The sequence below is a fragment of the Tamandua tetradactyla genome, chromosome 11, assembly GCF_023851605.1.
Source record: "Tamandua tetradactyla isolate mTamTet1 chromosome 11, mTamTet1.pri, whole genome shotgun sequence".
NCBI lineage: Eukaryota > Metazoa > Chordata > Mammalia > Pilosa > Myrmecophagidae > Tamandua > Tamandua tetradactyla.
Window position 1 is genome coordinate 63,553,875 of NC_135337.1, and position 14,805 is coordinate 63,568,679.

General features: G+C 38.0%; 1 protein-coding gene across 2 annotated transcripts in view; it reads left to right on the forward strand.

Annotated features, from left to right (window-relative positions):
- The window catches only part of ACAT2 (acetyl-CoA acetyltransferase 2), a 41,409-nt gene that overhangs the window by 10,354 nt on the left and 16,250 nt on the right, over positions 1 to 14,805 (forward strand). For both annotated transcript variants that reach the window (XM_077120762.1, XM_077120761.1), the window contains exons 3-4: positions 8,806 to 8,987; positions 11,462 to 11,579. In XM_077120762.1, the coding sequence (XP_076976877.1) occupies positions 8,806 to 8,987; positions 11,462 to 11,579 (300 nt within the window). The remainder of the gene's footprint in view (positions 1 to 8,805; positions 8,988 to 11,461; positions 11,580 to 14,805) is intronic.

Genomic DNA, 14,805 nt, shown 5'->3' on the forward strand with positions numbered 1-14,805 from the left:
AAATTTCCAAGCATAGCACTGCAATTAGTTTTTGAACATATTTCAGACTTTGACATGGGTTACGATTTCACAGTTTTAGGTTTTTGCTTCTAGCTGCTCTAAAATACTGGAAACTGAAAGACATACCAATTTAATGATTCAGCATTTATATTCATTTGTGAAGTCCTATCTTGTATGTATAATTCCACCATCACCTTTGACCTTTCCATATCTCTCATTGGGGTTGTTTGGGCTATGGCCGTTCTAAATTTTTGATATTTTGGAAGGGTCTGTCACTAATATGGGTAGGGAGGTGGGACTATCTGATGTTCTAGAGAGGCTAGCTGGGTTTTAGGACTTATCTGAACCAGGAACCCATCTGGAGGTTGTAGGTTTCTGGCAAGTTACTGTAGTGCCTGGAACCCTTGTGGTATCTTATAAATTGCCCTAGGTGTTCTTTAGGATTTGCTGGACTGTTTGGGGCTTGGGGGTTGCAGGTTATGATAGGTAGCAAGGTCTACCTGAAGCTTGCGTAAGAGTAACCTCCAGAGTAGCCTCTCAACTCTATTTGAACTCTCTCTGCAACTGATACTTTATTAGTTACACTTCTTTTCCCCCATTTGGTCAGGATGGAATTTTTGATCCCATGGTGCCAGGTCTGGATTCATCCCTGGGAGTCCTCTCCCATGTCGCCAGGGAGAGTTTCATCCCTGGAAGTCATGTCCTGCATAGGAGGGAGGGCAATGATTTCACTTGCAGAGTTGGCTTAGAGAGACTGAGGCCATATCTGAACAACAACAGAGGTCTTTGAGAAGTAACTCTTAGGCATGCCTATAGGTAGTTTAAACTTCTGTGCTACCTATGAAAGCTTCACAAGAGTAAGCTCATGATCAAGGGCTTCTCATCACTATTAATGATAATTGGTAATGCTTACCCCAGACCACCTTTTGTCCCAGCCTCATCTGAGCTGGTCCATTTTTTCTGTCTTTTCTTTGGGATTTTTAAGCATTTTTATTATGAAATATAACATATGCAGCCAAGTGATAGATTTCAAAGTACATTTTAACAAGTAGTTATAGAACAAACTTCAAAGTACGGTATGGGTTACACTTCCACAATTTCAGATGTTTCCTATTAGCTGCTCTGAGACAATGGAGACTAAAAGAAAATACCAATATAATGATTCAAACTCATTTGTTAAATCCTATCTTCTCTGTTACAATTCCTCCCTTCATCTGATCCTTCTCTCAATTTGTGGTAATATTTGGGCAATGACCAAACTTCTTCATGCTGAGAAGGGGTGTTGACATTATGGGTTAAGGGGATGCAGGTGGTTGATGTTCTTGGGGAGACTGGTAACTTTGGGTTTCAGGGCTTCTCATGCATAAGAAAATATGGAGGTCTTAGGTTTCTGAAAGATAAACTGAATGAAACTATTATAATCTTAGATAGAGACCTGAATATTCTTTAAGGGTTTTCAGGAATACTGTTGGTTTGGGCTTGGCATACTGTGGCAATTTGCAAGTAACCTCCAAAATAGCCTCTTGATTCCATTTGAAGTCTCTTAGCCACTGCAACTTTATTTTGTTACATTTCTTTTCCCCTTTTTGGTTAAGAAGGCATTGTCAATCCCACCATGCCAGGGCCAGGCTCATCCCTTGGGGGTCATGTCTCATGTTGCCAGGGCAACTTACAGCCCTAGAAGTCATGTCCTTATAGGGGTAAGAGCAGTGCAATTATTTGCAGAGTTGGGTTTAGAGAGAGAGAGGTCCGCAGGAAGTGATTCTCAGGCATAATTCTAGGTAGGTTTAACTTCCCCGTTACAGAAATGAATTTCATAAGAGCTAGTTTCAAGACCGAGGTCTTGGTGTGTTAACTTGGCAGTTCCTAGTGTTTGAAAGAATATCAAGAATTTCACAGGTGGGGAAGTTTTGTAGTTGCGTATTTTTTCTTCTAATCCTCAAGGGACTTTGAAAATTTTCTGCCCAGCATATTCTGGAATGTATCAGGGTATTACATGAAGCTATACAGAATTACCAGATCTCATTTCCTATTCTAGGCTCCATGTATGTAGGTTGTTTAAGTGAACTGGCCAGACAGGTGAATTAAATTGTGTGCTACAGAAAATTTAAACTTTGGGCAAGATAAACATCTCTTCCTTCCATCTCACACAGAAGGTGAAGCTTTAGAATACAGACACTATCATCCTTTACCTTGTTTTCTGATTTACCTTACTCTCAATGAGATCAACTTTATTTGTATCTCTAATTGAAGGCTGATCTCTTTTTTGGCTTCTTTACCAGTTGCTGTATGGAGTAATGCTGACTTTCAGAGCTGCAGAACTTTAACTGTGGGTCTTAGTTGTCATGTAGGTACCTAAAGTTCCAGGGAACTACCACTTTATATACATTGAACAAGCATCTCAGAATCTAGAGATAACGCTTAAAACTCAGGAATAAATTTGACTGCTGTAAGTGTTTACAATTAATTTTTATTAATAAAACCAATCAACATACAACATGAACATTCTTTGTTTTCATCACATAATTGTATATTCATCATCATGATAATTTCTTAAGACATTTGCATCAGTTCAGAAAAAAAATAAAAAGAAAACAGAAAAAAAATTCATACATACCATACCCCCTCCCCCTCACTGATCACCAGCATTTTTATCTACTAAATTTATTTTAACATTTGTTCCCCCTATCATCTATCCATTTCCAATCCCTATGTTCTACTCCTCTGTCCATAAGGTAGACAAAAGAAGCATCAGACAACAAGGCTTTCACAACTATATTCACATTGCAAAAGCTATATTATACAATCATCTTCAAGAAACATGGCTAGTGGAACACAGCTCTACATTCTCAGGCAGTTCCCTACAGTTTCTCTGTCATGCCTTCACTAAAAAGGTGATATCTTTTTAAGCACGAGAATAACCTCCAGGATAACCTCTCTACTCTGTGTGCAGTCTTTTAGCCACTGACACTTTATTTTGTCTCATTTTTCTCTTCCCCCTTTCATTTGAGAAGGTCCTCTCAATCCCTTGGTGCTGAGTCCCAGCTCATTCTAGGATTTCTGCCCCACATTGCCAGGAAGTTCCACACCCCTGGGAGTCATGTCCCATGTAGAGAGGGGGATGGCAGTGAGTTTGCTTGTTGTGTTGGCTGAGAGAGAGAGGCCACATTTGAGCAACAAAAGAGGTTTTCTTGGGGGTGACTCTTAGGCTTAACCTATCCATTGCTGGGTTAGGTTTCATGTGAACAAATCCCAAGATTGGGGGCTCAGCCTATTGCTTTGGTTGTCCCCACTGCTTGTGAGAATATCAAGAATTCTTCACTTGGGGAAGTTGAATTTTCCCCCTTTCTCACCATTCCCCCAAGGGGACTTTGCAAATACTTTTTTATTCACTGTTCACATCCTTATGGGATTTATTGAGGCATCAGTCCAGACAGACCTACAAAATCTCCTGCCCTACTCAAGGTTCCATGTACTTATGGTGTTCAGTTAAGGTGTCCACATAAGTTATATTAGGAAATGCACTAGTGGAAATATAAATTTTGTACCACATAAACATTTTTGCTTTAGTCTCACATATAAGGTAAAGTTTTAAAATAAGAATTACCATCTATTTTCAATACCCTGCATTATTGACATTCCTTTGTTCTTCCACATGCAAAACATTTTTAAATTTGTACATTTAGTCACTATCATTATACACTGTAGGCATTCCTAGATTATACCATCTCAGTCTTTATCGCATATCTTTCCTTCTGATTTCATTTGTGAGTTTCTGGCTTATTTTGCTCAACATAATGTTCTCAAGGTTCATTCACCTCATTGCATGCCTCATGACTTCATTCCTGTCTATAGCTGCACGATATTGCATTGTAAATATACACCACAGTTCGTCTTTCCACTCCTCAGTTGATGTACCTTTTGGCTACCTCTATCTAGTGACTGTTGTGAATAATGCTGCCATAAACATTAGTGTGTAAATAATGTCTATTCGAGTCCCTGTTCTCAGTTCTTCAAAGTATGTTCCTAGTAACGGGATTGCCTAGTCATATGGCGATTATATGTTTAGCCTCCTGTAGTAGATTAATCTGCTACATTAATCTCTGGAGGGGCTGCACTGTTCTGCTACCCTACCAACATTGAATGGGTATACCTCTCTCTCCACATTTTCTCTAGCACTTGAATCTTTCTGTTTATTTATTTTAAATCTGCAGATTGTGTTGAAATATGTTCACATAGCATATATTCCTTCCAAAAGAAAGAATCATTGTCTCACAGTATTCTCACTTCGTTGTACAATCATTATCACTCTCAATTTTCAACAATTTTCATTGCTCCAAAGAGAAAAATAACAGACACATCCACGCCAAAGAAAAAGCCTAAAACCCCTCCTTTCGGATTTTGTAGTTCCTTCCCCTAACTCCTGTTTCTTAACTTGTCCTTAAAGGCAAGTCATGTATGACTTACAACTCTTCAAGGCTTTAAAACATAGGGTAGATGCCCTCACCCTAAGACTGGGTGCATTTAGCTACTCCTTTTCTACTTTCCCGGACAAGTGACTCGTCCTTTTTCAGTTGACCTGGGGTGCTCCACTGCTGGTGTCTCTGTTATCTCCGTCCTCATCTTGCTTTCTTCTGTAATACCTCCAAAATAGTCAAGGATAAAATAATTTTGTTTATTGCGGTCCCAAGTAAAATAGTTGTGCTAAATGCTTTGTGGGAATTACCTCGTGTATCCAGTCTTGCTAATGAATGCATTGGATACTTTTATCTTCATTGACAAATGGCAGCATGTCACCAGGCTGATTTTGAAATGGGATTAGCACTCAAACCCAGGTCTGTTCTACTTCTTAAGCATGGGCACCTCCTGCAATCACGTAACAACCATTTACTTAACACCTGCTAAATGCCAGGCACTACTGTAGTGGCTGGGGTGATAAGCCATGTCATTTCATATAGAAATCCCCTTTCTAGTGGAACTTAGTGCTTTGATATCCTGGCATTTTAAATTATGATCAGCACTCATCTCTTAAGTATAAGTACCTTTTGGTGGGGATTATGAATAAATATATATGTGTTCTTATAAAAGAGTTATTTATGTTATGTAATTCATTTTAGCTTTAAAAAGCAGGAATGTTAAATAACATTTGTTTAATTTTTTTAATGTTTTTTTTAATTGTGAAATATATATACAAAAAAGAAATAAATATCTAAGTAGACTTTAACAAGTAGTTCTAGAACAGATTTTAAAGGTTGGTGTGGGTTATAGTTCCACGATTTTTTGTTTTTTTCTTCTAGCTGTTCTGGAGACCAAAAGAAATCTCAATATAATGATTCAGCAGTCATACTCATTTGTTAAATCCTACCTTCTCTATTATACTCCTCCTTCTCTTTTTTTTTCTTTTTTGTGATAAGTAACATATACAAAAAAGCAATAAATTTGAAAGTACATCGCAACAGTTAGATGTAGAACAGATGTCAGAGTTTGGTATAAATTACAATTCCACAATTTTAGGTTTTTATTACCAGCTGTTCTGAGGTGCTGGAGACTAAAAGAAATATCAGTATGATGATTCAGCAATCATACACATTTGTTAAACCCTGCCTTATCTGTATAATACCACCATCACCTTTATCTTTCTGTCCCTCACTTTAGGGATGTTTGGGCTATGGCCATTCTAACTTTCTAATATGGTGTAGGGAGATGAAACTATCTGATGTTCTGGATAGGCTGTGCCCTCTAGGTTTCAGGACTTATCTGGTTCAGGGACCCATCTGGAGGTTGTAGATTTCTGGAAAATTACCCTAGTGCATGCAACCTTTGTAGAATTTTATATATTGTTCTAGGTGTTCTTTATGATTGGCTGGAGTGGTCCTGCCTGGGGTTTGGCAGGTCATGATAGGTAGCAATGTCTAACTGAAGCTTGCATAAGAGCAACCTCCAGAGTAGCCTCTGGACTCTATTTGAACTCTGCAGCCACTGATACCTTATTTGTTACACTTCTTGGTCAGGATGGCATTGTTGATCCCATGTAGCCAGGGAGGCTTTCATCCATGGATGTCATGTCCTATGAAGCAGGAGGATGCCCTCTTTATAAACTGGTGTCCTCTGTGAGTTCAATTCAGAGACTGTTTTAGTACTCTCTTTGTTATAATTTTCCCTGCATATATTTTCAGTCTCAAGTAACCTGTTTTTTAACTACCAGCATAATCCCAGGTTAATTCTGTGATACTTATAACCTCTCTGTGAGTTTTTGTCAACCCATTAGCTAGTTTTTTCCAACAAACTCACCAAGGGAAGGCGCTAGGTATGGGTGTGTTTGAAACCTGCACTAGAGCAGCCACTGTAGAAATATTTGCTGTTGACCCTTTGATAACAAGCAGCGGTGACTGACAACATTCGAAACTTTCAGTCCCCTTCTCTGCTACTTTGATTTAATTAAGCAGGTAATGCATTAAAATTTTTTTAAAAACTTTTTTGTTGTATAGTATAACATATATACAAAGCAAAGATATAAAAAAGCAATAGTTTTCAAAGTACTCTTCAGCAAGTAGTTACAGGACAGATCCCAGAGTTTGTCATGGGCTACCATATGATCCTCTCATATTTTTCCTTCTAGCTGCTCCAGAATATAAGAGGCTAGAAGGCTTAAATTTTTTTTTTATCATCACAGTTGACTTTTTCCTTCTTTTTTTTGTGTGAAAAATAACATACATACAAAAAAGCTACAAATTTCAAAGCACAGCACCACAATTAGTTGTAGAACATATTTCAGAGTTTGACATGGGTTACAATTCCTCAGTTTTAGGTTTTTACTTTTAGCTGCTCTAAAATACTGGAGACTAAAAGAGATACCAATTTAATGATTCATTTGTTAAATCTTATCTTCTCTGTATAACTCCACCATCACCTTTGATCTTTCCATACCTCTCATTGGGGTTGTTTGGGCTATGGCAATTCTAAATTTTTGATATTTTGGAAGGGTCTGTCATTAATATGGGGTAGGGAGATGTTACTATATGATATTCTGGAGAGGTTGGGCCCTCTAGGTTTCAGGACTTAACTGGTCCAGGGACCTATCTGGAGGTTGTAGGTTTCTGGCGAGTTACTCTAGTGTGTGGAGCCCTTGTGGAATCTTATATATTGCCCTAGGTGTTCTTCAGGATTGGCTGGAATGGTCCTGGTTGGGGTAGGCAGGTTATGATAGGTAGCAAGGTCTACCTGAAGCTTGCTTAAGAGTAACCTCCAGAGTAGCCTCTCAACTCTACTTGAACTCTCCCCGTCACTGATACTTTATTAGTTACACTTCTTTTCCCCTTTTTGGTCCAAATGCAGTTGTTGATCTCATGATGCTATGCCTCGTTTCATTCCTGGGAGTCATCTCCTGCGTCGCCAGGGAGACTTTCGGCCCTGGATGTCATGTCCCACATAGTGGGGAGGGCAATGATTGCACTTGCCGAGTTGGGCTTAGAGAGACAGGCCACGTCTGAGCAACAACAGAGATCCTCCAGAAGTAACTCTTGGGCATGCCTATAGGGAGTTTAAGCTTCTATAGGCTTCTACATAAGCTTCACAAGCATAAGCCTTCTGATTGAGGGCATAGCCTGTTGATTTGAGTGCCCCTAAAGTTTGACACAGTATCAGGGGATTCCTGATGGTAAGATTTAATAGTTCCATATTCTTTCTCCCATTGATCAGGGGACTTTGCCAATACTTTTTGATTATAAGCTTAATATATTCTAGGATTTATTCAGGCATTACAGTATTCTATACAGGATTAAAGGACCTCTCTTTTATTCTGTGCTCCTTGTGTTTCATTTGTTCAAATGAGCTATACAGATAGGTTGAGTTAGATTATGCACTGTAGAAAATTTCAGTTCCAGACCAAATAAACCTTTCTTCCATTGGTCTCACAGAGTATGTGTGGTTCTAAAAGATAGGCACTGTCTTCCTTGCCGCTGTGTTCTGAACAACTTTAACCCCAACCCGTTCGGCTTCATTCTATCTGTAAATATCAGATTATATATATATAAAAGCCTCTCAGAATCCAGAAATAATAATCACTATTCTGGGCATAATGTGTCTGTTCTAAAAGCTTTTAATCTAGTCTCCTCTTTTCTTATAAGCATTTTCTAAAGGCGACCATACCATTATTGTTCTTTTGTTTCTGGCTTATTTTGTCTCACCAAATATCCCACATGTTCATTCATATAGTTGCATGCCTCACGACTTTGCATGTAATGCTTTTTTAACCCCATTTCCTAAAGGAAGTTCCCACCGTTGAATTATAGAAAGGTATTTGTGAGTTTCGATTTTGTACATATCATGGGCCATCCAGTCATGATGTACTGAATAATAAGCAAGAAAGGGAGTGTTTCTTGGCCAGATATCATCTTCTTTAACAGTGCCTCTTATCTTCCCAGGTGTCTTATGAGGCCGTGATCCTGGTGCAGTAGCCCTAGTTAGAAACACCAGTTAGGTCTGAGTTCTCCCCTGAGTGTGTGCTTATTCAGGCCACATGAAAAGGTGAAAAAAAACAGTTCCTTCTTAAGGAATTAGTAACTTCTTTGGGAGAATCGGGAGAAAGCTTCTATCTATAAAATCAGCAGAGAGCAGCCGAAGCCAGTGTGTCTTCAAGGGTTAGACTGTGTAACGTATTGGCTATGTACAGGACTTTCTGCCTCTGTTGGGCACTGAGCTGGCCTCAGGAGATCCAGTTGGCAATCTCTTGATTTTGCATACATTTTCATTCTGACATTTTATCTTTCTGCTTGATTGCTAAGAGAACTTTGTTCCTTCTTCCAGGATGTGGGCAGAATCCAACGCGAAAAGCCAGCGTGGATGCAGGAATCCCCTATAGTGTTCCAGCATGGAGCTGCCAGATGATCTGCGGGTCTGGCCTAAAAGCTGTGTGCCTCGCAGCCCAGTCAGTAGGGTTAGGAGACTCCAGCATTGTGGTTGCAGGAGGCATGGAAAATATGAGCCAGGTAAGGCCTCTGAAGAGATGGCTCTCACTGACCTCTCACTGAACTCATTTCCATGCCATAACAGAGCAAATGTATCTCATGCTCGACTCAGACAGTAAACAAACATAAAGAACAAATTTACCCTTGATCCCGACCTGATTTTTTATTTTTGTATGCAGTATGTTGGGCTCATATTTCATTCTTTTTCTAGGTGATTGTTCCATTATTGTAGCACCGTTTTTTTTTTTTAATTATTTTTAAATTTTTCGCGGCAGGGAAGGGTTCATGGACTAGGACTCCAACCTGGTTCTCCTGCATGGCAGTTAAGAATTCTACCATTGAACTACCCTGGTACCTGCCCCCGTACCTGAATTTTAATAATCCTCAAATTGGTTGGGAGGCACAGGTCCGCCACCACAACTGAAGCAGATTATATTTTTTCTAAAATATTGTTACTGATGCATAAAATATTTACTGAATTAAAGCCATAGCATTAGTCAGTTACTGTCCTGTTTTTAAATTTCTTTCTCTCTGTGAGGAAAAGTCAGAAACATATATTGCCATTTACCCTGCTGCAAATGACCATCAGGATCCAAGGGCCAACTTTGTTGACAGATATTGGATGATGCCATGCCCTTCTGCAGGAGGTTTACCAGATGGGATTTGTTTTGCCAAGCTCCAGCTCTCAAATTGGAACTGCAGTGAAAAAACACTATATCTTCGGCTTCCCACCGAGGCAGCTCAATTTCTGACCTGGGGATCCTCTTGGCATAGGCTGATTCAACCCAGCCATGGCAGAGCCTCAGCAGGCTGGAGGTAGCAAACACCATCAGTGTGATTTTGATGGGAGATTGCTGGAGCATACAATGATCTGTGTAATGCTTTACCAGGTGCTTTTATACATGCAGTCTTGTTCAGTCTTGCTTCAGTAACCCTCACACTGTTGGTGGTTCTTAGTTTTCAGAAAAAAAGTAAGTGAGGCCTAGAGCTGGGATTAAAAAACAGCTCTTCTGGATCAATTCCAATGCTCTGTCTACTCTATTATAGTTCCTATTGAGTCAGTGGGAGTTAAGAGCAATCCCTACCCGGAAGTCCTTCCCTGCCAGTCAATCAGGCGACTTAGATACCCTCACTGTGGACATCATGTTTTTCATTAAAATATGTCGTACATTGTTAGCCTCTTTGAAGCCCTTAGATGAACTTTATTTGACAGATGACTAGTGGCCTCTTTGGAAATAATAAATGGAATTCTTTTTTTTAAAAATTAATTTTTGAATAAAAGAAATATAACAACAAACAAACACAAACGTTCTCAACATGCGATCATTCTGTTCTACATATATATATATGATCAGTAATTCACAATATTATCACATAGTTGCATATTCATCATCATGATCATTTCCTAGAACATTTGCATCAATTCAGAAAAAGAAATAAAAGACAACAGAAAAAAGCTCATACATACTGTTTCAACACCATACCCCTTGCCCTTCCCTTTCATTGATCACTAGCATTTCAATCTATTAAATTTATTTTAATATTTGTTGCCCCTATTATTTATTTTTATTCCATATGTTTTACTTGTCTGTTGATAACATAGATAAAAGGAGCATCAGACACAAGGTTTTCACAGTCACACAGTCACATTGGGAAAGCTACATCATTATACAATCATCTTCAAGAAACATGGCTACTGGAACACAGCTCTACATTTTCAGGAAGTTCCCTCCTGCCTCTTCATTACACCTTGACCAACAAGGTGATATTTATTTAATGTGTAAGAATAACCTACAGGATAACGTTTCTACTCTGTGTGCAATCTCTCAGCCATTGACACTTTATTTTGTCTCATTTCACTCTACCCCCTTTCAGTCGAGAAGGTTTTCTCAATCCCTTGATGCTGAGTCCCAGCTCATTCTAGGATTTCTCTCCCATGTTGCCAGGAAGGTCCACACCCCTGGGAGTCATGTCTCATGTAGACAGGGGGATGGCAGTGAGTTAGCTTGTTTTGTTGGCTGAGAGAGAGAGGCCACATCTGAGCAACAAAAAAATGTTCTCTTGGGGGTGAATCTTAGGCCTAATTTTAAGTAGACTTGACCTGTTCTTTGTGGGGTTAAGTTTCATGTGAACAAACCCCAAGACTGGGGGCTCAGCCTCTTGCTTTCGTTGTCCCCACTGTAGGCATTCCTAGATTGTACCATCTTGGTCTTTATCATCTATCTTTCTTTCTGATTTCAATAAATGGAGTTCTTAAGGAAATAATACATAGGATGGATAAATTTTGATACAGAAATGGAAATAGGTAGGTAAGAGAATAATGGGATCCCAAGAGTTGGCAGGGTATAGGAGTCTGCAGATTCCAGTGTCTTCATGCCCTGGGCCTCGGAGGAGGAGGAGAATGGGCAGGAAGAAGGGAGAAGAGTCACAGGGCAGCTGGGTAGACTGAGGACGCAATGAGGCAAACTTTAATCATTTTCATTTCTTGTTTCCAGGCTCCTCACTTGGTTCACTTGAGAACAGGAATAAAGATGGGTGAGACATCACTAAGTGATAGTATCCTCTGTGATGGTCTTACAGATGCATTTCATAACTATCACATGGGTGTTACAGGTGAGTTAGATATGGCCAAGAATATATGAACTGAAAAAGGTTAAAGAAATATATATTGATACTATAAATAGTACATGTGTATTGAGATATGTAATATGTATCATATGTGCTGGTTTGAAAAGGTTTATGTACCCTAGAAAAGCCAGATTTTAATCCTAATCAACCTTATGGGAGCAACAGTTTCTTCTAATCCCTATTCGGTACTGTATGTTGGAAACTTTAATTAGCTTATCTCCATGGAGATGTGACTCAATCAAGTGTGGGTATTAAACTTGATTAGGTGGAGACGTTTCTCCAGCCATTCCAGGTCTGATGGTTTTACTGGAATCCTTTAAAAGAAGAAGCACTTTGGAGAAAGCTAGAGAACAATAAGAGAGAAAGCCATGAGATTCTGAGAGCAGAGAATGCCACAGAACCATGAAACAGAGTCCACCAGCCAGCGACTTTTGGAGATGAAGGAAAACGCCTCCTGGGGAGCTTCATGAAACAAGAAGCTGAAAGAGAAAGCTAACAGACTTTGCTATGTGCCCTTCCGGCCTAGAGAGGAATCTTGAACGTCATCAGCCTTCTTGAACCAAGGAATTTTTTCCTGGATGCCTTAGATTGGACATTTCTATAGACTTGTTTTAATTGGGATGTTATCTTGACTTTAGAACTATAAACTGACAACATTTTAAAAAGCCTTCTGTTTCTGGTATATCATATTCTGGCAGCTAGCAAACTAGAACATCATATAATAATCTGTTTCTTAGATTCTTAAGAACAGAGACCATCCCCTAACTGCTTTTGTACCTTAGTGACAGGCATCATTCCTCTTTTATGAACTGAACTGTATGTAACAATATTCCCTTTCCACTTTGTGAGTTCTTAATTACCAAGAATGTTAGAAGTGGAGTATTTTGATTTACTAAAGGTGCTGAAATGCAATCTACTAGAAATGGGTTGGCTTTTATGAAGGGGATTTATTAGGTTACAAATTTACAGTTCTTAGGCCATGAAAATATCCAAATTAAGGCATCAACAGGGTTATACCTGTCCTCTGAAGAAAGGCCACCAGCATCTAGGATAACCCGGTCGCTAGGAAGGTATGTGGCTGGTATCTGCTGGTTCTTGCTTCTAACACTTAATGTAAAGCTGTGATCATTAAGACGGTATAGTTTTGACATAAGGATAAACAAGTTAACCAGTGGAACAGAGTAGAAAATTCAGAAATAGACTCAGATTTATATTGTCAGTTGATTTTCACCAAAAACACTAATGTAATGAAATGGGTAAGGTAAAGCCTTTCCAATGGATGGTGCTAGAACAACAGATTACTTTGTTCATCATTTGGAGAAGATGCACCTCAACCCTTACCTCACCACTATGCAAAAGAATTAATTAGTGATGGCTCAAGGACTTAAACATAAAGGTTAAAGCTATGAAACTTCTAGAAGAAAACATGAGAGAATAGCTTCCAAACTTGGAGCTAAGTAAAAATAAGATATAACCATAAAAAGCAATAACCATAAAATAAAATTTTGATTAAACTTCTTAAAAATTAAAAACCTCTGCTTATCAAAAGCACTGTTAAGAAAAGTAATAGAATCAAGCTCTTTTTTCCTTGAAGGCAGTTTTTAAGAATAGATATATATATAGGTATGACTTAGGGATTTTTAAATACACTTCTTTCAGTTCTCAGTTGTGCTCTCATAATCTTTATTAACTTTTAGTAATGCAAATTTTGTGAATCTCAGAGGTGTTTTTTAATCTTTGTATGATCAATATCTTTCAAATCTTAAGGCATGATAAAATTACCTTGTTATAATATTTAGGACATGAGAAAAAAATTAGTTCATTAGTTTAACTTTTTAATTTCAGGTAGAGGTGACCTCTGAATTATTTATATCGTTATCTATTTTTAAAGAAATGGGTATTTCTTAGTTTTTTCTTTAGTATCAGATTAACTCAGGTAGAATAAAAACATATTTTCTGCCAAATATGTACATAACTATATGTAATGGTTAACCTATATCATAGAGCAGCTGTAAAGATAAAATGAGTTAAAATATATAAATACCTTCGAACAGTACCTGCCATACACAAAGTGCAAAACACAAATACATATTAATGAAACACTTTTATGAAACTATATGTCAACTGAGAAGTTGATGTTGATAATTGTACTGTAAAAAATAAGGTACTATCTGAAATAAATTGTGCATCTTGTCAGTAAAGTCACTAAGTGGGATCTGGGTTGACATACATTGTAAATAAAGCACGAATTAAAAACAGAAAGAAAATGAATAATGAAGCCACAGATTGGGAGACAATATTTGCAGTATACATACTTGATGGAGGACTTGTATCAAGAATATATGAATAACTCCTACAATAATAATAATAAAAAGAAAAATAATCCGTTGAAAAGTGGGCTACAAATATTTCACAAAGGATGCTATATAATTGCCCAATAAGCATATGAAAAGGTGTTCAACATTACCAATAAGGGAAGTGCAAGTGCAAACTAAGATACAGCTGCACACCTGTAGAATGGTAAAATTACTGAAAACACCAAATGTTAGCAAGGATGTAGAGAAGTAAAAACTCTTAAATGTTGCAGCCAGGAGTGTAAAATGATACAACCACTTTGGAAGAAGATTTGATAGTTTCTTAAAATGTTAACCCTACTCCTACCCATAACCCCGCAACTCCACTCCATTTATTTACCAAAGAGAAATGAAAACACTCATCACAAAAAAACTTTGTACAAACAAGTCTTTAGCAGCTTTATTTATAATAGCCGAAAGCTGGAGACAGCCCTATTATGTACCAGCAGGAGAAGGCATATCAAATAGTGGTTTATTCATACCGTGAATACTACTTGGCAATTAAAAAAAACAAAAAACTTTTATACACAACGACATGGATGAAGCCTTCAAGCAATGCAGAGCAAAAGAAGCTGAATTGCATTTAAAATCTATGGTGAAGAGAGAAGACCATTATTTGCCTGAGGGAGAAGTAAATTGGGAAGGGGGTAATGGAAATATTATATATATGGGATATATGGTTTTATGGATTTGTCAAAACTCATTGAATTGAACACTAACTTTTTGCATTTCACTTTATATATTTTATTCTCATTTTTAAAAAAAGCTGTAAACAAATAATTGAGCTTTAGTTATTAAATTTGCTTTTCCCCAGGACATGGTTTAGCAAATGCTTCAATCATCTTTTGTATATACTT